The sequence below is a fragment of the Vanacampus margaritifer genome, chromosome 8, assembly GCF_051991255.1.
Source record: "Vanacampus margaritifer isolate UIUO_Vmar chromosome 8, RoL_Vmar_1.0, whole genome shotgun sequence".
Classification (NCBI taxonomy): Eukaryota; Metazoa; Chordata; class Actinopteri; order Syngnathiformes; family Syngnathidae; genus Vanacampus; species Vanacampus margaritifer.
In genome coordinates, this window is record NC_135439.1 from 17758965 (window position 1) to 17785077 (window position 26113).

At 39.6% G+C, this 26113-nt stretch overlaps 1 protein-coding gene across 4 annotated transcripts in view; it reads left to right on the plus strand.

The window, feature by feature from the left end:
* Window positions 1-659: 659 nt before the first annotated feature.
* The window catches only part of frmd4ba (FERM domain containing 4Ba), a 54357-nt gene continuing 28903 nt past the window's right edge, over window positions 660-26113 (plus strand). For 3 of the 4 annotated variants that reach the window (XM_077572487.1, XM_077572488.1, XM_077572490.1), the window contains exons 1-7: window positions 18888-19049; window positions 21696-21761; window positions 22085-22179; window positions 22299-22391; window positions 22587-22671; window positions 23461-23517; window positions 23772-23794. In XM_077572487.1, the coding sequence (XP_077428613.1) occupies window positions 18888-19049; window positions 21696-21761; window positions 22085-22179; window positions 22299-22391; window positions 22587-22671; window positions 23461-23517; window positions 23772-23794 (581 nt within the window). Of the gene's footprint in view, window positions 863-18887; window positions 19050-21695; window positions 21762-22084; window positions 22180-22298; window positions 22392-22586; window positions 22672-23460; window positions 23518-23771; window positions 23795-26113 lie in introns of those variants that run through there. The other variant, XM_077572491.1, reaches the window with a different exon arrangement.

A 26113-nucleotide genomic window follows, 5' to 3' on the forward strand; every position in this document is an offset into this window, starting at 1 on the left:
CCATCCATTTACTTAACTGCTGGTCCTCACAAGGGTCGCGGTGGACGCTGGCTACGGGCAGTAGACGGGGTACACCCTGAACTGGTTGCCAGCCAATCGCAGGGCATGAAATTAATAGTGGGTTTTTCAAATGAAGATAAATAGATGACACTAAATCCTACACACTGTTGCTTTATGAAAAGAAATAACAAAAACAGTGACACACTGTAGCATTCTTACACTAAGTGCCATTATTTTATGCATGTTCATGATTAATGGGTATTCACAGGTTGATTGATTACAAAGGTATACTGAATATCAGATAATCCTTTGAATTTTCGATGGGGAAAAAAGGTGTGTGTAAGGGGGCGTGGTTACATCACTTTATTTATTTATTTGTTTTTTTGTTTGTTTGTTTATTATTATTATTATTATTATCATTATTATTATTATTATTATTATTATTATTATTATTATTATTATTATTATTATTATTATTATTAATTAACTTATTAATTAATTTATTTATTTTTTACTCCAAGTATATGTCTACATGATACTGTTGTCTTGTATACTAGCTATTTCAATTGATGGTGGTCCCGCAGCGCTCCTCTATTGGCCAACCAGCTGGATCAGGAAGAGGAGGAGGCGGGCAGTGCGAATTGATGATGGGACCGGCCGGCTATCTGGAGTGAGCGCTATCGTTGTTGTCTTTTGCCGGTTCTAACAGTCCGATCTAAACAATGAACTCCGCTCGTTTGTTCATTCTCACAATATTGTACGCGTGGAGTTTGCTTCGGATCTGCGCCGGTCGGCCGGCTGACACCTCGTGAGCACAAACAATAACAAGCGGGGGCGATCCGAGGACAACAAAAGACACAAGGTGAGAGGACGTTTTCCTCATAATATTATATATAGACATTTAGCTTTGGTTATAATTGGATAAAACAATATACGACCGCATAACGAAGTGCCTCAATCTTGCGCACATTTGTTGACTTTTATCTCTATTGTTTGAAATGGATGCTTGCAAAATGTGCCAATTGTAAACTAAATGTGCTTTTGCTAACTGTCTATAATGATTGTGAGAGGTGTGTTGAACTATCAGCTGGGAATTGTTGACATGCCAACATCAGTGCTTTACACACTGACAGCAGTTTGTCAATTACACTCATGTGAATGGAGTAATGCAACATAAACAGCTAGAAAAGACGCAAGTCAGAATATGAGTTTGTTTTTCTTTTTTAACCGGCATCCAGGTTTTTCAGCATACTCATGTCATGTCAGCTGGTTTGCACTGTGTGAATATCCTGTTTCCCTGGGCAAAACAAACAATGGACAGGCAGGAACATGATATCCTGTATGGCTCTCGTGTCACTTATAATATATAATAAAACTAGTGTGGTGCAGAGGTGTTTACCAAGTTTGAGTGACATCTCAACTCATAATTTAACATGCTTTCATTTGTTATGACAATGAAACTTATCTGGAGTGGACAGGAGGTGTGAGGAACAAAGGTTTAGGCTTGTTTGTGTTTACTCTATGCAGTTTATTCCTCATGAAAGCAACATGTGCTTTCTCTGTGATACTCGCGCACAGACTACAAATGAAGCGCAGCTTTGTGTCAACTTTAGTCTGGGATGTCCAGCTGATTTTAATGCGGTCAGCGCTTCCGATTCAATAAAGCTATTAACCCCTGGAATATTCCAGCATTGCAGTGAGGCCTGACAAAGATACAGTATTTAGCAATCAGGGTCCATTAACATCCTTGTCCATACTGTGCAGTCCTTGTTGGACAAGCTAGTTGGACAATGTAGTGACCGACAACCGACAACTTGTTCTACATTGAATGTATTGCTTTAAAACACTAAAGTGCAGCCAAGGGCTGTCTCAACAAGGTTATATAGTGAATATTAGGGGTGGGAATCTTTAAATGTCTCCTGATTCGATTCAATTCCGTTTTTTGGGTCTGCGATTTGATTCAGGATCGATTTTCGATTGTGATGTGCAAGGAATTGTAATGATCTACTCCAGTCTGACTCGCTAATGCTAATTAGCGCGCTACTCGCGACACTTTTATCACTCAAAAGAACGGCTCCACACTGCAAAAAAAACAACTTTTATTGAAATAACTTGATTGTGACTTTTTCTTTCTACGCTCTAATGTGGCTACAACTTAATAGTGTATTAGACTGCGTGGAACCACACTGCCCCTAAGTGGCCAAACCGGGTACAACATGAACAGCGCTCCAAATAAAGGCACACACAAAGGCAAGACAGTATAAAATAATTTAAATAAAATTGATTTTGGGACATTTAAAATCGATTCTAAATCGTACTAAATGAGAATCACGATTCTTATGAGAATTTATTTTTTGGCACACCCCTAGTTAATATACTGTCAACAATGGGACAGAATAGATGCTCCCAATTACGGTTATCACCCCTATTTTCCTTTTCTTTCCCACACATTTTGAGGACTTTAAATGAGGGATTTTGTCAGTTGGGTTACATGATACTGTTGTCACACAGGTCCATACGTTTCAATGCATCAGCAAGAATACTGCTCTTGCCTGACTGGTTATGACAGATGTCAGACCGATACCAGCACAGTATTCACTCTTTGAGTACTCAATACCTTTGACACAGAAAATTTCTAACTCAAAAAAATTATGGACAAAGTTTCTTTCTGAAGCTGATGATGATTCACAGATGTGTCAAACTAGCGCAGTATAGCGCCAACTGCTGCCGAGGTTATTGACAGCCACCATGGATACCCAATAACTTAAAATAAAGTTGGTATCAGCCCGATACCTATGACGGACCCAACTTATGAGGCCGTTTTTTTTTTCACGAGTTGCGTGCAAAAATTTGAGACATGAATGCTAGATGGTGCCAGCAAACTTAAAAAATTGGGATGTTAGGCTGCGGTTACTATTCAGTGTGCATGGCGACATGCGCTGATTAATACGTTTAGTAATTAACGACGGTGAGGGGCAGCGACCGGTCGTCTGAGAAACTCCCGAAATGCCCGATGGCCAGTCCATCCCTTTTCCCAGTTAAGGTTTACTTTAAAAGTACAGTAAATCTAGATGGCTCTTTCCACTCCTAATTGTCCCCTTCGTTTTTTTTTTTGTTGCTTTAATTTCTTCAAAATAAAAATACATTACAAATTTAAAAAAATAAAATTTTGTGAATTTATTTATATTGCTTTATCAGTTAAAGGAGAAGTATAGTCAAATATTGCCTTTACAATAATATGTTCTACTTATGCTCTATAAAGTTGTGACAACAGGAATCTGTTCCTCATTTTCTGTGAGTTCAGCAGTGTGCAGACACTTTTGCTCTTCCTTGTTTCATGTCTGCTTTGTCCTGTCAGACAGGACATCCTGAGTTAAACAAAGAGTCAACCAAACACACGTATGATGATGACTCAATAACAACATTTACTTGTAAACAATAAATATCTTACTCAGAGTAAAATGTAAGACTTTCATAATGGTTTGATTTCTGAGAAATACAGTAAATACTGTAATGAAAATGTGTTCTGTTTATTTTAGTTCCCACTATAAAATAGGGAGCATTTTGCTATATCATGTACACTGCATTAAAATAATCTGCTTGTGGATGCACTGCTTTCAAATTGTAGTTTGATTTACAGCAAAATCTCAGGTGAAACACATAAAGTTCATCTGCAGGGCTGCAACTAAAAAAATTAATTATTTAAATAATTATTTAATCTGTCAATTATTATCGTTGGATCAGATTTTTTTTTATTTTTATGTTTTCATCACCTTTATTTCAAATTGATAGTATAGAAAGTGCACTAACATAAATTATTTCTGACTTAGTTAATGGTTTGGTCCATAACATAAAAAAAAAAGGCAAAACTGTTGATCATTTTCCAAAATAAAAGCAAATGTTTTTTCATTCAACACAAACATGACCACCAGTCTGCTGTAATGCATTTTGAGTATTCAATTAGTCTAATATGCATGTTTTTTGGAATGTGGGAGAAAGACAGACAAAACACACACAAGCAGGGAGAACATTCATATGTTTGGATATGTTCATATTTTAGGGGTGTTGAAAGCAAAAGAAAGGGTCAATACTTTCTTCAGTTAGCCCAAATAAGCGATGTTGTCATTTGTATATTGATCATTATCAATTACATAGTCAGCAGATACAAAAGATTGTGTGCTACTTAAAGAAGACTGTATGAAGGGAGCAATGGATAATTTTGATTTGATTATTAACTCATTCACTTTTCACTGAAGCAACCCCCTTCGCTCCCGGCTGTTTTACTGGATTTTGACAGATTTTGCGGTCCACAGAATATTCTGTTCTATTGCGATAAAATCATGGTACCTACCAAAAGAAAGATTAGAGTCTTTTCTTTCATCAGGAAAAAAAAAAGTATTTTTGTATCTGTTTCCGTTTTGCAGCAATTAGCATTAGAATATAGCTAAGTTTCATCATTATTCACAAACTTGTTGAAAACACTGGCAAAAAGAGCTTGTTGCAACATGGATGATCTCTTATACTCTGATGCCACCTGCTGGCCATTTTTTATAATAACTACCATTGCTTTAAGCGACCTCCTTATGTCAGACGCCGTCTCAAAGCCTTCTGCAGTATAGTATAAATATGTTTTTGTAAGGACAAAGTATTATAGTAGTATTTGGGTTTGAATGAAATAAAAAGACATGAACTATACATTGACATTGTTTACTGTGACAAGTGTTACCTGTCTGTTACCCTGTCTGATTTCATATTATTCATCTTTCTTATATCCGAACTCCACTTGTATACAATATAATTAAAGAAGGAGTAGGTGTTTTTTCGCTGTCAAAAGCTGTACAATATTAATTAGACAGTACATTAAAATGAAGTGAACTCTGCACAGACAAATATACTGTGTATGTATGGTAAACGGTACTTCATTTACTGTATATAGCACTTTTCCAACTTACAAGGCCCTCAAAGCGCATTACATTTTGACTACTCATTCACCTACTGATAATGAAGCATCAGGAGCAACTGGGGTTCAATATCTTGCTCGTGGATACTTCGACATGGTCACAATGGCCTGGGATCGAAACCACAACTTCAGGCTTGCGGGTTGACCACTCTACCACTGAACCAAAGATGACCATAATTAAAATATTCGTAGTTCTTCTGTCTGAACTCTGAAATGATATGGTGGCAGCCTTGAAACCAGCATACTATAATTTTGCAAATTTAGACTCGAGAGCAGCAAGGCCGTGTCTGCTTGTTTGTGCATGCATGTGTATGCATTCGCGTACGTAGGTGTATGTACTGTGTGTACAGTAGGTTTATGCCTTTTTCAGCTTGGGATGCACCTAATTGCAGTAAGGCAATGAAATGAAAATATCAGTAGAGAGAATAGTACTTGCCTTGGAGGTTTGTGAGCTACAGAAAAGGTGGGCATGTCTTATGATGCTTTGCTCCGTCCACCCGCCCACTCATGTGTTTGTCTCATCCCACAGGTATAAAAGGGAATGCAATGGGATGAGAGGCTATTATTACCTTCTTATACTTATGAATGAGAAAAAAGAAGTATTCCACTGCCTCTAGTCTGATAGCAATCAATACAGCGCAAAGCTTAAAGCCTCTTGTGAGTGTTTCTCACGTTATGTGCCAGAAGAGATGGAGGCCAGGTTAAGAGACACCCTCGAGACTAGCCCAATGTTCTCAGTCTTGAGCCCCTCCAGTCTCTCTCTCTTTTTTTTTTTTTTTTTACTTCTGTCTGGATTACATCAGTTTTTCATGTTTGTGCGTGGGCATCATTCGGTGTCTGTGTGGGTGGAGCTTGTTTGTCTGTTAGTGCTAAGGATTTATCATCCATGGAGTCTCATGTGAGCCTCTCCCTTCAGCGGTTTAATGCTAGAAACCAACACCTGCAATTGTAAATACATACACCCACCCACACATCCATATACTTTATATATATTAGGAGTCACCGATTTGGTGGATTCGGGAGGGAGAGAAGTCATTATCACCTGCCCTTTGGACTGAAACCAAGCAACCCTGACGGTCAAACATGGAGAGGAAAGATAAAGATGATGAGATGACGATGAGGAAAGGTGTTTTGCCACGTAATAGGGAGAAGGAAACCATGTCATTGGAAACCATTCATTTCATTTGAGTTAAACAGTTTTTTGGTTAAATGCCTTTTCAAAGTGTCCACTATGTTGCTTCTTTTTTTAAATACACTACAGAGGTTGTCCTGTGATTTTACACATCTACCTGATGCACCTTTTTTTTGTAATAGCAGCAAACACACCATATATTGTGTCTCCGGATTGGCCACGTTAGTAGATGTGTGTCCAATCAGCAGCTGCCTGAGACAGGGTCGGTCTTAGCTGAAGCTTGACTTGCTGGCCCAAAGGATGCTGGGTTTTTTTATTACCCAGGATGGGTTGAATGCAAGGGTCATATTGCTTTTAATTAATTAAAAAAATGTGCTCACATGAGTAAAAGGTAGCATGAATGAAACTGTCAATTGCAAGTTCAATGTAATCATTTGCAGACATGCTAGTCAGGTTTCGATTTTTCTTTTCTTTGCGTAGCAGTTTTGTGAATCAAAGGCTTGATTTGAGGAGCAACTTTCTAACTTTGAGGAGCAATTTCTTTATGCAGGTTAATTGTAGGTAACTGAGGCTTTATTAGACAATAAAAATGTGACACCATAATGAATGAACAATTGGTTTTCTTTTTTTCTAGAATCAATAGTTTTTGTTTCTTAAAATCACATTGTGTATAGAAGCAAACTATATTTTCTTGTCTAAAAGTGAAGCAAAATGTATTTGAAATAGTTCTACTTTAATGTTATTTTATAAAATGAAATGTATTCAAAATGATTCCTTTATTTATTTTCTCTATATCCACCATCCATCCATTTACTACCGTCTATCTGGGGTCAAGTTGCGGGGGCAGCAGCCTTAGGAGGGAATCCCAGACTTACCTCTCCCCAGCCACTTAAACCCGCTCCTCCGACGAAATCCCAAGGCTTTCCCAGGTCAGTCGGGAGACATAGTCTCTCCAGCGTGTCCTGGGTCGTCCCCGGGGCCTCCCGCCGGTGGGACATGCCTGGAACACCTCTCCAGGTGGCATCCAAACCAGATGCCTGAGCCACCTCAACTGGTTCCTCTCAACACAGAGGAGCAGTGACTCGACTCTGAGTCCCTCCCGAATGACCGAGCTTCTCACCCTACCTCAAAGGGAGAGCCCGGACACCCTGTGGAGGAAACTTAATTTCGGCCACTTGTGTCCGGGACGTAAATCGAGAGCTCCGCCTTTTGGCTCAGCTCATTCTTTACCACAACAGACCGATACAGAGCCCGAATCACTGCAGACGTTGCACCGACCCGCCTGCCGATGTCCAACTCACTCCTGCCCTCACTCGTGAACAAGACCCCAAGATACTTGGACTCCTCCACTAGGGGCAGGATCTCCTCTCCGACCCGGAGAGAGCACGCCACCCTTTGCAAACTGAGGACTATGGTCTCGGATTTGGAGGTGCTGATCCTCATCCCAACCGCTTCACACTCGGCTGCGCTCCAGTGAGAGTTGGAGATCACAGCTTGATGAAGCCAACAGCAATACATCATCTGAAAGCAGAGATGCAATACTGAGGCCACCAAACCGGATCACCTCAACGCAATTCTGTCCGTAAAAGTTATGAACAGAATCGGTGACAAAGGGCAGCCTTGGCGGAGCCCAACCCTCACTGGGAACGATTATGACTTACTGCCGGCAATGCAGACCACAATGTACAAGAACCGAACAGCCCGTATCAGGGGGCTCAGTACCACGTACCCCCCACAGGACCCCCCGAGGAACACACAAAACACATGTAGACTGGTTGGGCAAACTCCCATGCACCCTCGAGGATCCTGCCAAAGGTGTAGAGCTGTTCCACTGTTCCACGGCCGGGACGAAAATCACACTGCTCCTCCTCAACCTGAGATTCGACTTCCCGATGAACCCTCCTCTCCAGCACCCCTGAATAGACCTCACCAGGGAGGCTGAGGAGTGTGTTCCCTCTATAGTTGGAGCACACACTCCTGTCCCCCTTCTAAAAAATAGGGCCCACCAACCCGGTCTGCGAATCTAGGGGCACTGTCCCTGATGTCCACGCAATATTGTAGAGGCGGGTCAACCACGACAGCCCCACAACATCCAGAGCCTTTAGGAACTCCGGGCGGATCTTATCCACTCCCGGGGCCTTGACACCGAGGAGCTTTCCAACTACCTTTCCAGCGACGTTCCCAGCAAACCCTCACAATACGTTTGAGTTTACCAGGTCTGACCCGATATCTTCCCCCGCCATCGGAGCCAACCCACCACAAGGTGGTGATCAGTTGACAGCACCACCCCTCTCTTCACCTGAGTGTCCAAAACATGCGGCCGCAAATCCGAGTCAATCGTCGAACTGCGGCCTAGGGTGTCCTGGTGCCAAGTGCACATATGGACACCCTTGTGTTTTTACATGGTGTTCGTTATGGTCAGTCCGTGGCGAGCACAGAAGTCCAATAACAGAACACCACTCGGGTTCTGATCAGGGGGGCCGTTCCTCCCAATCACGCCCCTCCAGGTCTCAAAGTCATTGCCCACGTGAGCATTGAAGTCCCCCAGCAGAATGAGGGAGTCCCCAGGGGGAGCGCTCTCCAGCACACCCTGCAAGGACTCCAAAAGGTTGGGTACTCTGAGCTGCTGTTTGGTGCAAATGCACAAACAACAGTCAGGACCCGTCGCCCGACACGAAGGCGGAGGGAGGCTACCCTCTTGTCAACCATTGTGAATCCCAACGTACAGGCGTCAAGCCGAGGGGCAATAAGTATGCCCACACCTGCTCTGCGCCTCTCACCGTGGGCAACTCTAGAGTGGAAGAGAGTCCTCTCGAGAGGATTGGTACCAGAGCCCAAGCCGTGTGTGGAGGAAAGTACGACTATATCTAGTCAAAAATTTTCTGCCTCACACACCAGCTCGAGCTCCTTACCCGCCAAAGAGGTGACATTCCATGTCCCAAGAGCTAGCTTCTGTAGCTGGGGATTGGACCACATTTGCTGTATGTGTGGCTACAAAATAATTTAGAGTACAAATAAACCCTTAACCCCTGGGCGTTATTTTATTTTGAAATGGCTTGGTCAGAACCAACAAAAAGCCAAAACATGGTCAAATAACGCCCAGGGGTTAAAAGTGCATTGTGCCATTTAAAAAAAGTAATGTTAAAGTTTTTTTCTACATCATGCATGCTCCACTATGCCTAGATGACTATGAAGATCCCTGACTGTTTTACTCTGACTGCATCTATGAGCTTTTATCGTCCCTTTAGAGTAGAGTGTGCGGACCCTGCAAACTCAACAGTTTCTTTGGTGATGGGAGGGGCAAAGTTTTTCCTACCTCATTTGAAGTCATGTTTTTGTTTGTCAACTGTGGCTGTCGCTTTAAGATCGTGCACATACTCGCACGGGTACCATGAACGAGCATGACACAGATGCTGCAGTTACGCTTTGGGCCAGAGGTGGCAGTCGCGAGTAAAACAAAGTGACAAACTGCACAAACATCCTTTAACTTGAAATCAAACTTTTGATTGTTTAAAGTTTTTTCCTGCTAAACTAATTTCAAGTGAAACAACACAGAATTTCAAAATTTTTTAATAAAATTTAAAAACTAATTAAAATATGCAATACAAAAAGGTGGGGGGAAACACCATCCAGATAACTTTTGTATTGTTAAGTACCTCAGTTTTGAGGACCTGATCAGTTTTTTTCTATTGGAAAATTTCTGCCGTTTTGAAAAGATTTTCTTACGACGGAGTCTGAACTGACATTGCTAAAACAATACATGTGGGCTCTGCGTGCTAAGTCCATATGCTGCTGAAGAGCAGGAATGGGATCTGGAATGGACTTTCTTGTATAAGTATGAGTGCTAATAAATACAGTATTGGTTGTTGGAGACTTTGGATTTAGATAATAATCCAATACTGTTTTTTTGGCTGATATCGGACCGACGTCCAATATCAACATCGGATCCCTAACATCTTCTCTCTTTGAACAAGTGTCAAGGACAGGGAAGTAAACTGCACATAGTACATAGTGTCTAGGAAATGTAGCAGAGGAGAAATCTGTGGCTTCATTTTTCATGGTTTAATGTTTTGATGCATTGTGGGTAACAGTTGAGCATATGCTACTGTGATTATCACAGTGTAATTAGTTTAACTCTCCGGATGACTGATGGTCTGCGTGGCTAAAATGAAATTAGTGGAACCCCTCTGATAATACTACTTAACCCAGATAGAGCTTCACAGTTCATATGGGTAAGAGTGATTTGAATAGACAGTATACTCTTAGGCGTATATGTCAACAGCTGTCGTTATTCGTCTTTGTCAATGTTTTGTAGCAATAAGGCAAATAATCCTACTTTTTGCAGTGAGAAAAAATTAACTTTTTCCGATAGAATAATACTACCGGTAATTAGCAACAGAGCAATTTTCTAGACATGACACTATCAATTACTGAACTATTGAGAGCATTTATCACTTTCTGCATCTCTCTATTATTGTTGATTTATTTATGGTCATAATAACCTTGAGGCATGAAGTTAGGCGCACAGTGAGCCAACAGTGGTTCAGTTGCTATCTTTTTTGAATTGCTTGAGGGATTTAACAGGCTTTGTTCGCATAATTGGCTAAAACATGAATAATCTTGCAAAGAAAACCCACATAAATTACTGTTGAAGACAATTTAACTTTTTCCACAGTCCCGAAGGCCAACTAACCTCAACCATTTTTCCAGTTGTAGTCCCAGAGCTGTAGCAGTTTTCCACACAGGAACTGTCTGGATCGTTATCTGGATGTTGTGTGGTCCGGCCTAATGAATCTTCACAGCTGTTTGATTCAAATTATCTAGGTAGCAAACTGGAATGAGAGACATATGGTCTCTTTACTAATTATTATTATGATGATTACACATAGGAACTGAGGGCGACTGGTTAGCACATCTGCCTTACAGTTTTCAGGTCATGGGGTCAAATCCCTATCTTAATAAACATTAAAGAAAACTATAAAGAAAATATAAATAAGTATAGATCAACTTACAGCAAATAATTACATTGTTTTTAGTCTCTCTTTCTTTCTCTACGATTTTCAATTAACAAAAATCATAGGTGAACTCAACATAGAGGAACCACCTTGTGCAGTTCTGTCTCTCTCTCTACCTTTCTTTACAGCAGTGTTATATACAGTATTTCTTAATGGTGTCTCTTAAGGGTCTGTTCACTGCACTTCATATCTCGTGCTCTGTGTGTGCTCCATGTGCACATGCTCAGTGCAAAAAAAAAAAACCTCTGCTGTGCACACTCCGACAATGACAGCACCACTGCCACCTACTGTAGTGGATGTGAAATAACACTTTATTCTTGTATGGCAGGGGGGAAAAGCATGTTCACCCTCTCTGGCATCACACCACGCCCCTTCCACCGCACACACACCCACACACCAACATTCATGCTAATTTTGTGGGTGGGGGGTTGTTGTTTCCTAAAAAGTGCTGGTTTTGGAGATGGCTTCTTTCTTGTGCTAGTGATTTGTAATTACTCAAACTATTTTTGTTTCTTTAACTGTTTAATACATCGATTGTGTACAACTAATTTAATTCAGTTAATGTAAATTCTATTTTAATTGCTAAAATATGAATAACATTATTAGTGTGTATCTACTTCTATTCAAATCTAATGTTTTACATAAGAATAGTAAATAAGATGCTGAAGTGTTCATGTGCGGTACTGATCAGAAAATTCGGTTTTAGCGTTTGAATGCTGATCTTGACTCATTTCTGACTTCTCAGAGAAGCTCAGCTAGCCAAATAATTGGAGAATTAATTGAATTCTGAAATTTATCGTTCTTCTTTAAAATTGTCAAACAGTAAAAGCTCACTGAAATTGAAAGAGTCTGCATCAAAGCACTTTGTGATGTTGGACCGTGTCTGACACAAATAGCTAGTTGAATTTGTTATGTAGTGTGTAAATCAGCATTACAACTATATATTTTTTCAATTTCACTAATAAGGAGGCTTATCAGGAATGAAATTCCAGATGGCCCACACACTCCGCTGTTGGGCTTTATTTCCACTGATGGCAAAAATAAAACACATGGCCTTATTTCATTTATCTAAACATGAAAATGATTAACAATTTTACATAATTCAGGGGCAAGGACAGCCCACAGCACTCTGAATCAACAAGGTTGTTTTTTTCTTAATTTTAGTAATGGGTGGGTCATACATGTTTATGGTTGAGTGAACTATGGTAAAAGTAATCAAACAAAATCATGTGGACAGATTTCTGCTTGTGTCATTTGGACTGAGAGTAGAGCATTTCCCCTTCATTTGAGATATATAGCACCGATGACACAAGTGATTATTGTTTTTATTATTCTGCTCCCTTGACACAAATGCAGAATTACAATCTTCCTGAATCCCTAAGGTCAAAGTTTTGAAGAGTGCTTTCTTCTGGCTGACGTTACTGCCTCCACATGCTTCCCTGCTCTGAACTTAAAGCATCCTGGTTATAGTCACATGATGTGTTCTTGCGTCTTTTTCTTTCCTCATTGGCAGGCATGTCCCCATTGGCAGAGGATATGCATCTAAAGACTACAGCAAATGTCCGTAGCCGATAGCGGGCCGGATGTCACAAATGTAGTTTTAAAATTATAAATTATAATTTCGAGGCAGATTTCTTTTGTGTCAACCAATCTATGTGGTCGAAGCGGTGTTTACAAACTCAAGCAAGATGTCTTTTTCTTTTATTTACTATAAAGTAGTCATTTTACAGATATGCAAGAATTTTGCCCGACACAGCTACCCCTTTAGGTGGCCTTAAAAGTGTGAACGTGTCCCCGATTTTTTTTTCCCGAGGGGTGGGGGGGCAACCTTTTGTTGCGCCACGGACTGGTTCAAACAAGTTTTCGCAGACCAACAATCATTTGCAATTCACACGGGTTGGGGTGATCAATAGATGATGGGATTTATTGCTGCTTTGGTCTAGTAGTGGCTGCACGGCTACTTTTTAGCGGCTAAACTGCTAACGGTACGTCGGCAGCCTGTGCATGTTTTCCGCATGTTGCTCCACTAGCTTGTTCTAATGATTCAACAGGATTGTTGTGTTAGCTGTTTTCGAGTACTTACCTTGCACATCGTATTCATTCACTCCTTCAAAATACCGCCCCAAAAGCGACAGGGAGGAACGATCTTGTCGAAACCGTTTCATTTTGGGAAGATGACACTAAGTCATGGCTTGTTTTGCTGCACGTTCAGTCATTGTTTACTTCTTGTTTCTTTTACTTTCTGTTTACGTCTTCAACTTGCAAACTGCAGAAGAGAAGGAAAACCTGCACTCTGATTGGCTGATGTCATGCATATTTCCATCGCGTCTGATCACTCGTTGATTCTCCCAGTTCCACGTCATTGTGATATCACATGTTTGTAATCATGTAGAACGGAGCCCTATTTATGTTGCCCTTTGGAAAGTAATAGACAGAGTGTGGGATATTTTGAGGCTGTGTATGCTTCGAGAAAAAAAATCTTTTTTTTCGAGTTTTATGAGAAATTTAGGTTGCCATGCGGCTGTTCTGATTTTGGTGCGTCTATGACAGAGAATTTTGATCTGGGAAATAAATTATGAAATGATTCCAAGTAACCCCTGCAATGTGCTCACGTAGTATTTATTTCTGTTTGATACATTGAATGAGTTTTTTCTATCCAACTGTATGAGTGGTCATTGAACGCAACCAGAGTTTACTGCCGAACGTGAATGACGTGCTTGGTTTGCTTTTGCTTCTCTCCACGCATCTCTGGATCGTAGAATTTAAGCAATTTTTTTTTGCAAAACCTTGTTTGTGTAACTGACCATCACAATACTTGAAAGTGGGTTCTTTGTGTCTTTATATGAAAACAAACGTAGTAATGTTGCATCCAATGCACACGCAACGAGTGAATCCCCACCCCCTGGCACAAGTGCTCACGGATGTTTGAGCAACATGTCAAGTGCATGTCAGAAACTCACTAATGACGTGCACACTCGATATTGCAATGCGTGCCCACGGGCAAATGGGGCCCCAAACGGACGATGGTGCCCTGCGCACTATGCGTACTCCGTGGCGGCCCTCAGAATAAGTACTTGTCCTGGCCATCCTGAATATAATAAATTGTTTGTTTGTTTGAGAGTTGCTAACATTAAAGCCCATGAAACAGCTTGACGTATGCATGACCGGGAATGGCCCACTTTCATATTTAATTTTCTGTTCTTTTTATTTATGTATGACAACAAATTGTCCACCTATGCAGGATCATGATATTTAACAGCTGGGTTCTGCTGCCTTTCACCAGTTCCTGTTAAATGGGTGCAAACAAGGTCCTGTGCGGCAAGTGAACCGTCTCGCACGTGTGTGTTTGCGTGAGTGTGTCAGGCATACAACACATGTCTTGCATTCAGCCTGTCAGCTGTAGTTTCAGTATGTGCTCCAGCTTGTCAGCTGCAGGCTCGTGTGGATGACAGCTGTTTCTATGCTCCATTCACGCTGCGCCTCACTCACACGCGGCTTTCCCTCTTTTGAAACAATTAATCTGCCACTTGCGCTACATGCTAATTGCCATCCTATGTGGAGATGAGCTTTGGGAACGGGGAAGTGTGATGATCTTGGCAGTACATCTCCCTGGCATGACCTACCTTGTATTCTCAACAGATCAAGATCCTTTATTAGAGGCGTTCAAGAGACTGAGAGACAAAGGAGTGATTAAATTTGGAGCAGCTCTCATGTCCAGGTCTCACAAGTGAAATAAGGGCGCATGGATGAACTAAAATGAACATCTAGATACGCAGTTTTTTTTTCTTTAAGGGTGGGGGGGGGGGGGATTATTATTCACCACCTTATTGGTTTGCCATTTCTTTTTCAAATGGTAAGTGAGGAGCTAAGTTTCCCCATCTGGTGTTCCTAATTGGGTAATGCAGCCCCCCCCCCCCCCCCCAGACATGATAGTGGTGCATTTGAGGACAAAGAAAGCAACAGCTTGAAAACAATGGACCTTTAAATTGTCTGCTTCTTGTATTCAGTGCAGCACATGAGCTGCATAGAGGACTGCTTCCAAGAGTGACATCAAATGGCATTAGGTCATAGCATTTGTCATCCTAGTGCCAGGCTAGAGATGGGGGACATTGACATTTTGTTAGCAGCTGTGGAGAATGAGCTACTGAGGTGCAAAACATTAATTAAGCATATAAAACATCTACAGGAATGAATATTTTGTCAAAAATAAATACATTAATAAATAAATAAAGACAAAAAATAAACACAAATAAGGTTATTACAAAGATTTTTTTTTTTTTATGTGCATAACTGAAGACGGCAATTAGTGTTTTGAAAATATGCTTTTGGACCAAAATCTGGAGGACAAGCAGCTAGTTGGTATTGATGCAAATGGTATTAAATGAAAGTGTTTTCGGTCATTTCTGTCCCTGTGAGTTTTGACAATGTTCATGTGCCCAAAGATAACCGTAACAGGTTTTGGCGTGAAAATTATAGGCATTGTAGTTTTACAAATATTACAGAATTTTTTTTTGATTGAGTAGCTTTTTATCTAACATGGTTCTCTTGCATCAGCATATTAAATGTCAATCACATAATTTTTAGTATGAGTATACATTATACATATATCCTTCATCATGAGCCCTTTGGGCTGACACCAATCACACAAATTCTACCAATCACAATTGAGATATTTCTTCTTGTTTTATCTCTCCAAGTGATTGTCACACATTTGATCATCAGATGTACGTACTGTAAATGTGGGCCTGGATGTGCATTTATTCTTGAGACGGGACTCTCTTGCATGTGATCAATAGTGGATAGTTTTCACCGCATGTATGGCTGGCTGTTAGCCCAGGAAGCTGTGGCCTTTCATGCCTGTCTGTTATTACCAAGGTTAGTTAGTTACAGTGGCCCTGTCAGTTCATAATGGGGCCTGATGGCGTTTAATCACAGTGGCAGTAAAAGGACAGACTTTTACGTATTTGTTGAATAGCATGTTTTATAATAGTAACTGCTATAAGACCACATTTTTTTCATTCTGACACATTCAATAGGACAATCGATTATAAAAATATTTGATAGTGACTAGCAATCCTCTATTGTATTATATTGTTGAGCACCATCTAAAACATTTTGTTTTTTAGTTCTGTTAAATGGACAGTGTGCATTTTAGTGCCCTCTAGTGGTGAACTAATAATTCATTCATTTTAAATACCCACTATTAATTTCAATAATATACAAAAAATATAAAAATGATCTATCACATCAGCCTACATTTAAAAAATATATATAAATAAATAAATAAATATATATATATATATATATTCATAGGTCTAGTAATAGCTATTGCATACTAGGTTGCACAGTGCTTTACAAGAGGCTCACAAAGTTTGCCCCTGGTGGTAATTCAGCTCCTGTTGGACCCAATGAGTCAACCGCCATTTACTTTCTACCTTCTATTCGGCCTCCTGCTGCTTGTTTCTTTCTTTTTTTTTTTTTTTTGGGCCGCTTGTTTCTATTTACTTTGCTCTCGCTATCTTAAGCTAGCTTCTCCCGCTAGCCGCTCTTGTTAGCTGCGCCAGCAAGTTCTTGCTAGCCGCTGTTGTTAGCTGCTCCAGCAAGTTCTTGCTAGCCGCTCTTGTTAGATGCTCCAGGAGTTCTTGCTAACAACTCTTACTCGCCTCTCACAGTAGCTCCTGCTTGCCGGGTTGCTTGCTCGCTCGCTCACTTCAAATAATAACTGGTAGTAATTGGGGGTAGGGTTGTAAAGTGTGGTCTGTCTGAGGCACCGTAGTGCGCGTGATTCAAAATAATTGCATTCTATTAGTTCACCACTAGATGGCACTGAATTCTACGCACTGTACCTGTAAGTTAAAACATTTGGTACAGCAAGTCAATTCAATCCAGGAGTTATTTACCATGACTTGCTAAATTGTGATTGTGTACTATTGTATTTGATTAAGGTAGTCCAAAACGCTATGCAACGTTTTTACAAAGATGGCCCATATAGCCATGTGAACATTTTACCTTAAAAATTGCTCATCTTATTTTTTTTTTCACTTTAAAATGATAATATCAGGTAAGATCAGTGCTGCCAATTTAATACTTGATTGTGCGTAAATGATATCATCACAATGAATGTTTGGAGGTGATTTGAGCACACATACAGTGTATTAGACCAAACTGCACGTCATTTACCTGCATGACTGATCCTAATTTGCACCGCTTTGTGTTTATTGTTTGCATAATGTGGTAACAAAACATCTAACTGGGAACTGACTGCAAAAGAAAACAGTTCATCTCACATTTAATGGGGCAAAAAAAAGCATGACATTTACAAATGGATAATTGGTATGGTTGTAGTCTCTTCTGTAAACAGTTTTGTTTTTTGAAATTTGGTCACACTAAACAAACAACATATTATTGTTTCCATGTCATTGCTCACAAATGTTCCATCACTTTATTTTTCTTCAGCATAACTGCCTTTGTGTTCTGTTACTTATTTGAGTCAGGTTTGCAGAGTGTGCACATTTGTTTCTTAGTCACAGAAAACATCTGGTAATGACTTGAAAGCACATTAATGTCCCACATCAAAAGCTTTCTGAAAGTTTAACACCACCATTCCACTTTCAAATGTGCCGTGTCAGTTGTACCACCCTCGCTGATCCAAACCCAGCCAATTATTTTTAACGCTCCTGCAGAATGTAATGGGTGGGAATGTCTGGACTCCTCAGGAAATTGCTCTCACATCCTAGACAAACTCATAGCCAGTTCACTTTTTTGTGACACAACACAATATGAGAATGAGGTCAATAGTCTAATAATTGAATATATTGTGCAAAAGTTATGTTGTAAACAACTTTTCCGAAGTTTTCTTTTTTGTCAATATTACCATTCATTTTGAAGTGAACCTTGTGTTTATTTACGATGCTCCCATCCCGTGAAAGTGTTGACCCCAAGGTTTGCTTTCAGAATCAATATTTTTTTTTAGATTAAAAGGGATGTCAACCCAAATATTTTCTTTACGATCATATGTTCTATGCATCCCCACCAGTCTAAACACAGTATTCTGATTAATATTGTGTTTGTGGAATATGACTTAAATAGCAAAATCCACCCATTTTTAATCCATCTCGGGGGTGGCCATTTTGTCACTTGCTGTTGACTGAAAATGACATCACAGTTGCTCAGGCAATCAGCTCAGCTTGCAAACGCCACATGATCCAACTCAGAAAACAGGTAGGCCGTGACTGGTCCTTGTCTGAACCCTGAGCAACTGTGGTGTCATTTTAAGTCAACAGCAAGTAGCAAAATGGCCGCCCCCTGAAATGGATTAAAAAAATGCTTAATTCAAATTCCACAAACACAATATTAATCAGAGGTCTGTGCTTAGCCTCGTGGGTGTCAATAGAACATATTATTGTAAAGAAAATGTTTGGGCTGACTTCATCTTTAAGATAAATTTGAGATGACTGAAAATTCAAATTCACAATATTTTAATTTCTCTAAAACTACTAATCGGATCTCACTGTCCATTTGATCTTCTGCAGTTGTGCTTTAGACCATCAATCTTTGGATAAGAGTCATGCCTGATACGGACTGCTCTCTGATGACTCCCAGCATCATGACGTCAACTGGGCCGACACTACACAATGTGTGCTTGTGCCTTCGAATCGTAGCTTTTATCACATTACAGCTCTTTCAGTTGAACTAACCCCAGCGTGCTGCAGGACATTGTTTCCCCTGGTTCTGTGAGTTGTGACCACCTGAAGTAGGAATTGGTCCGAGACACAAAGTCATGGCTGTGCGCATGATTCGAGGAATGGAGGACCGAGTGGCATCTAGCAGCCAGCTCATTTGGAGTGTGGCACATGAGACCTTGAGCAGGTGGTACAAGCGTGCGCTGTTGCCATGCCAGCACTTTCTTGTGGCCTGGTTTAGGATTGGACATGGCTACCAGGTATGGCAGCTTCTTGGCTAATGGCTTAATAATAATTAATAACAAATGCTTATTTGTTGGATGGATTCTTTTTAGCGTCCAGTGAATGGAAAAGCCTGCTTCATTCAGTCAGTAACAAAGTATGTTTATTTTAGTGAAGGCACTGACTGCTTCTCGGAACACACATGGCACTCTATAAAGAACATTGAAAGTTGCCAAGGATTTTACTCCTAGAACACCGTAATACCGTATGTGTGGGGTATACACACCATGCAATCATGCACTTTGTGAATTGTTATTCTTTTTGCTAGTGATTTTAGGTTTCCTATTTCTGTTAGGATATTGAATTTTAAGTTAACTATTGTTCTTTGGATATTTTGTCATGTAGGATATCTTGTTTAGATCATTTCCTAGTTAGAATATGCTCAAGTCCCTCAGTGTGTGTTGCTTGTTTTGTTATTACTAGTATCAACTTTTGTGTCATTTCAAGGATTCAAGAAATTGTATTGCAGAGTTGGCAAATCCAGGTCCAGAAAGTAAAAAGCCTGCCACACTTTGGCTTTAGCCCCAGATGCTAGCTAGCTAGCTCCCTAGCTAGCTCCCATGGTGCTCATTCACCTGCTAGGGAGCTAGCTAGTTAGCTACCAGGAGCTAAAGCCAAACTGTGGCAGGGTTTTTACTTTCTGGACCTGGATTTGCCACCGCTGTATGCCAACACATGTTTCCACTTGATATAACCCGAAAGGCTTAGGTCCCAGGTTAGCCCAGAAAGTCCCAGGACAAGGGGAAATAAACAATAGAAAAACAAAATACAGTAAGATTTCAAATTTTTTAATAAAAAACACACACACACAAACAGAACGGGGACTGATGCTTATTCACATGTTGAACATGCAAACAATACAAATTCAGCAAGGTGTAGATGCTTGAAGTGCACATGATATTTACAAGGTCAAATAAAGTGTTCAATGTGCAGGGATGAATAGGCATTGGGGGCACTGCTGCTGATGTTAGTCTGTGTCATCAAGTCTGCAATGCTCCCATTGTTTCCCTATAAGGTTTTCTTGTAGTACTGTACACCTGCCTCTTTTCTGTGAGTAGAGTACGTGTACTTAGTTTCCATGCTTTTCGTCTGCTTTGTGACATTTTTTTTCTGAAGGAAAGCCCATGACGTGGTAGAATTAAATGACTCAGTCAGGGCTGCAGGATGAGGTCAGTCAGTGGTGTGGAATCCTGTTGAAAAGGAATTACCAGGTAAAAGAGATTTCTGACTACACTGATAATTCTTTTTTTCTTTTCTTTTTTCCTGATGTTGTTTACTGCTCTGACATTCGGGTCCCCTCCTCAGCAGCTTTTCAGCACCTCATTGGAGCAAAAACAATAAAGCTCAAGTAATTATTGTAATTATTGATCTTCTAAATATAATAATTTATCATATTTTGTTTATAGACTCCATCAGTATTATATGTTAATGTCTAGTTTCTAAATAGGCATATCGAGGGATAATTAGGCATATTAAAAATGTTTTCATTTACAGTTTAGTAAGCAAGCAAATGAAATGTGTATCTTATGTTTGTTTTTTTACGTAAACCATATGAAATACTTCCCTTTAAAAAAAAAATATATATATATTAACATTCACATTAATTAAATTAAATTAAATAAAGTTTTTTTTTTCCTAACAAGAACAGCATTCTTATTGTAGCCAACTGAAAGCAGACAGTGGCTCCAGTCAGGAAAAAGTGACCTGGACCACTTGTTTCAATACCATTAATGACCACTGGGAGGTACCAAAGTCACAATTTTTATAATTCACTGTGTGTTTTTTAAATTCCAAATGTTACGGTACTTGTTATTATCCTGGTATCAGTCGTTGCTTAAAATGTTTAACACTGTCCATTGTGGCCAATATACATGCTATATACTCTAGGTATGGATAGCATTTTCTACAGTCTACACTAAACAGAGCACATAAATGTACTAAAGTTACATTTATAGTGAACTAACAACTGGATTTTGCCTCACAGATTTACTTTGCAGACCAATCCTGCAAAATACAACACATTTCATCTTGGAACAATTCATTTTGAACTATACATGGGGACCTTCTTTAAACTTTGGAAGAGGAAGAAATCTTCCTCTGATTTTTTTAAGAGACAAGACAAACAAGAAACAACAATGAATGTTGATGTTTCATGAGAGTGGGACCAGTGCGGATACAGAGGAAAGATATATAGAAGTATGACAACACAGTGTGCGGAACTGTGTGGGTAGAAGAGCATCTTTGTTTAAATAACACATTTATAAAAAATAAAAAAAACATGCATGGTAAATGTAAAGGTTGTGGTTGATTTGGCCCATTGTTAAATCACGCTATTGCATTGTATCTCGTTTGCAAGTATGAGGTTCGAGGTTCTCCCTGTGGAAATATGGCTAGCGGCTCAACTTACCTATTCATTCACAACAGAGGCAAACATGACACTGAGGTGAATCACTGTTCGTCCTCACAAAAGTCAAACAGACATTTTACCCCCGGCTATAAGTGTGGAAGCATGGCGTTTTGTACAGTACATGGCCATGGGTGGTGGTGGAGACTTTTTTTTTTTTGCAATGAAGGCATCAGGTTGCAAAACCTGCCCTGTCTAAAGTTGTTTTTTCTTCCTTCAGATGAATGAGGGACGGCAGTGCCAGGTACACCTACTCGACGGTCGGAAGCTGGAGCTGCTGGTCCAGGTACGGATTGTCTAATCTTTATCTAATTTGGCCATATGATCCTGCATTGCTGTGATTATTAGAAAGAGGGGCGTAGTAAGGTGAGGGGGGGCTGATGATCATTCCAAGGGCCCATGAATGACAGAGGCCCTTTTGAATATGCTACATTGACATATAGCTGACTGCAAAAAAAGTGTTATTGTTTTTATATACCCGCACCTCTAAAATCCCTGGCAACACCCCTGATAATGATATATCATGGCAAAGAAGCATCTTGAGCTGTAAGAGCTGTAATATAGTAATAACCTAAGATAAATATATATATTTTAACTTCTTTTTTCAAGCCAAAGCTTTTATCTCGGGACCTGTTGGATTTGGTGGCATCACATTTTAATCTGAAGGAGAAGGAATACTTTGGCCTTTGCTTCATAGATGACACGTAAGTACAACACAAAATATACTCGTATCATAAAATGTTTTTTTTCTTTTTATTACAATCCCGGTTTTTAATTTCTCATTGAAAATGCCTGATGCAATATTTATTCTCTTCACTTTTAGTGGTCAGAATAACTGGCTTCAGCTTGATCGAAAAGTCCTTGATCATGACTTCTCCAAGTCTTCAGATAAACTGGAAATCAAGTTCTTTGTAAGGTGAGCAAGCTTGTGTAGAAGGTTGTTTTCTAAAGGACTTTTAGGGCATGGTGACAGCGCCCTAATTTAAGACGGAAATAGACCAGCAGGTGGCAGTCATGTAACTGTGTCAACAACACCTCCTCAAGGTTGCATGGAATGCGTTGAAATTGTGTGCACTTAACTTGATACTTGACTCTTTTGAACTCTTCACAGATTTTACATTGAGAAAATCACCTTTTTAAAAGAAAACACAACTGTGGAGCTGTTCTTCCTGAATGCAAAATCTCTGGTGTTTAATGTAAGTATTGTATTTTATATACTTGAACAAAATGTTATAATATGAATCTAAATACTGTATTTGTACACATGCAAGACGATATGCTTACCCTTCACGCTGTTTTTTGTAATTTATTATTATTTTTTTTATAATTATTATTATTTTTTTGTTTATTTTTCCTTTCGGACAACCCGGAAAAAAAGGGCGCTGACGGGATGAAGCCGAAGCTTATTAATTTCCGTTCCCAGTTTTTAGTATCTAAAGGAGTACTTACCATATTTATTTGAAGTGACTTGACAAAAGCAACAATGCATTCACTTGCTACTTGATCATGCCTATATTCTGATAGTGAATTTCTCCCACGTTGTATTTAACCAAGGAGGGGCAGTATAGAGAAATCCGAGGGACACGTGAATGCCACAAACGGTCAAACTTTTTTTTCTACCCCTCGCGGGGCGCAACATTGGTCACCATGGGTGACGGAGGCTGTTGAACCTGCTCGGACTGTACCACTTATCTGAGGGGGGTTAAGTCTTCTGGCTAGCAGCTCACAAAGAATTACCATACGCCCAATTGTGTTAACTTTATCAATTAAAAAAAAACACCACATGAAGTGTTGGTAAAACAACCATTGATACCTGCCCATCAACGGTTTATAGTACAATATTTTATCCGTGTTATTAGTGGTTCAGTCGGTAGCGAGAGGACCGTGGTACAGTGAATTGTTTCAATAGGGCAACTGCACTTTGTGGTCGCGTGTAGAAACTATCTTGTTTAACATTAACCATCGTTTCTTCCACAATAAAACAGGAGGACATCGAAGTGGAAAGCGAACACGTTTTCAAGTTAGCTGCATTCGCATTACAGGTAAGGAAAACCTTTAGTTTATCTAACCGTGTGGAGGGCGGCCCGAGCGACATTTGAAATGCGTGTCAAATGAGCCAAAACTGGTGGAAGACCGCTACACTGTTGTTATTGTTCATTATTTATCATATAGTACTGAGTAGTGAGTACAAATATTTATTAGATTGGAATCTAGCTAACTAGTGTTTGAAACGCCACCATCTGCTGAACGTAGAATTTGTTATAATGTTGTTACTTACTATTTGTCTTTTTTTTAGGAGGTCAACGGTGACTACACATGGTAAGACAATTTTATACTTAAGACCAAATAAGTTAAGTGCTTCTGAAAAGGCATGTGCAAGGAGTTTTTAGATGCATAAAAATTTGAGCATATTATTGTTCATGGATCTACTCTCGCGGGGACACATCGGTGCACCTATACTATACGGAGAACAAATGCAGAGCTACATCAATGCAAATTACAACCACAATAATAAGCAAACTATTAAATTAATACATTTCTGACATTGTTAATAATAAAATGAGCCTTTCTTTTTCATGCAAAATGTATTGCTCCTTTATTGGATCTCATCAGATTTTAAAGGTCCCAATCGAGTTAGTGAATGCTTATGAATGTAGCCAAAATATACTTAAAAATAATAATAATTTAAGTGTATTTTATATACCCGATTTATACATTTAGGGGTAAGTAAGCTATATACAATATTTCAACAAAGTAATATCGGTTAGTGCAGCACACAATAGTCTGTAGGCAAATGTCCATTGTGCTCAAAGTCCAGAAGCAGGATATTTGTATTAATTTTTATTGGTTACAGTGTAATGACTGTTTTACAGTTGGTAATATTCAACCAGCTTGGATCAGTTCTTGCTACTTCCCTCAGTTAATTAATTGAATTAGTTTTGCGGCATGGAACTGGCCTTCTGGCATCCATCCACATTAATCAAAAAATATTTTTATAGTATAAATGCAGAATTACGTGTGTTGTAATTGCGCAATATTTTAATGTGAGAGAGAGAGAGAGAGAGAGAGAGAGAGAGAGAGACTGTTAAGAGATTGTCTCCCTAATCTGTCCACCAATGGAGATAAGCTTAGTGGGCCTCAGAGGCTTGACCTGCTGATAAGGTATGTTGTTTTATTTTGCTAGGCATAGGAATGGTGGGGATTCATTGGCTGGGACTGGTAAAGACTGTTTCGCAGTGTGTGGCTGATCTGCAAAACTAGTGTATTGTCCAAATGATTTGCCTCTAAAATGGCCTCTGTCATTGTTGCTAACACAAATAGTTGTGCTCTGTAAGAAATGAGATGTGGATGACTCATAATGGCAATACAGTCTCTCTTTTTTTAACGTATATTATAATCTTGCCCTCTTACATCAAACCTTTGTAATATCTTGTTTGTGCACTATAACTAGCACCACAATACTCTTCTCAAATAATTTTCCATTTGCGCTATTTAAGTGGTATTTTTAGGACAAGTGACACTGTTTTGAAATATAACGGTAATTTTGACTTGTCTACTCTCAGAATTCCATACTTAAAAGCTTGCTGGTGGATATTTATATCTGAAACTTGTTAGCCAATCAGAGAAGGGGCTCCCTGGGTAGCAAACTAAATGAAATAGTCAAGGAGTTATAGAGTTAACAAAATTAGACTGTTTCAAAGTTTCATTTACATTTTTTTAAAGGCAATTTAAATATATATCTATTTTACTATATTTGAATGATATAAATAAAATATTTGACAATGTTTATGATAAACATAAGCTTTGTTTGAGCCACTTTTGAAATAAAGATAAGAAAACGGTGTAGCAAAGTTCTATGTCATAAACTTGTCTCAGTAGGACATAGCACTTGAGTTCAACTATGGCGCATCCCTCATTGTCACATGGCAGTGTTTCTCTTTCTTGTCAATGAACCCCTTTGTTTCTGCTTCTTTTCATGAAGAGGCTCAGTAAATCCCATAAGTATAAACGGGTCTCCTCTACGCTGTATCAGCAAAGGGCCCTGTAGCAGGGAGATTAGCTGGAGACCTCCTCCTCCACAGTTAGCTGCCTTAAGAGGGATAAACAAGGTCCACTGTCCAATGGTAGACAACTTTAGTCAAGTTGTGGCAGAATGGGCCAACCCCGCCTGCTGAGAGTTGAATTCATAGGTTTACTGTATTATAAATATTTTTGGTACTTGGCAGAAAACATTCAATAATGTTTAGTGTAAGCAAAAGCTTATCATTGCGACCTTTGGTTTGTACGTTTTTAGTTCACAGCGGCATTACTATTTTATTTGTGCTTCAATTTTTGTTGTTGCTTTTTAAAATAGCTTCAATCAAACTAATCATCCGTTGTTGTATTTGTGAGTGTTGCCTGATGGTTCATTTGTTTCGAGGTGTCTCTACCACAGACACTACATCTCAGCTGTGTAGAATAGCTGATAAAGGAGTATTATATCCTGAGTATTATGGGCTGGGCTGGGCTAGGCTGGGCTGTAGGAATTGGCTTCACCCTGCAGGCTGCGGGGAGATAACAGACGTAGTAATGAATTCCAGATTGCTGACAGGGCAATGTGGCTGTGGAGTAGATCACCCGGACAACATCAGGCACCAG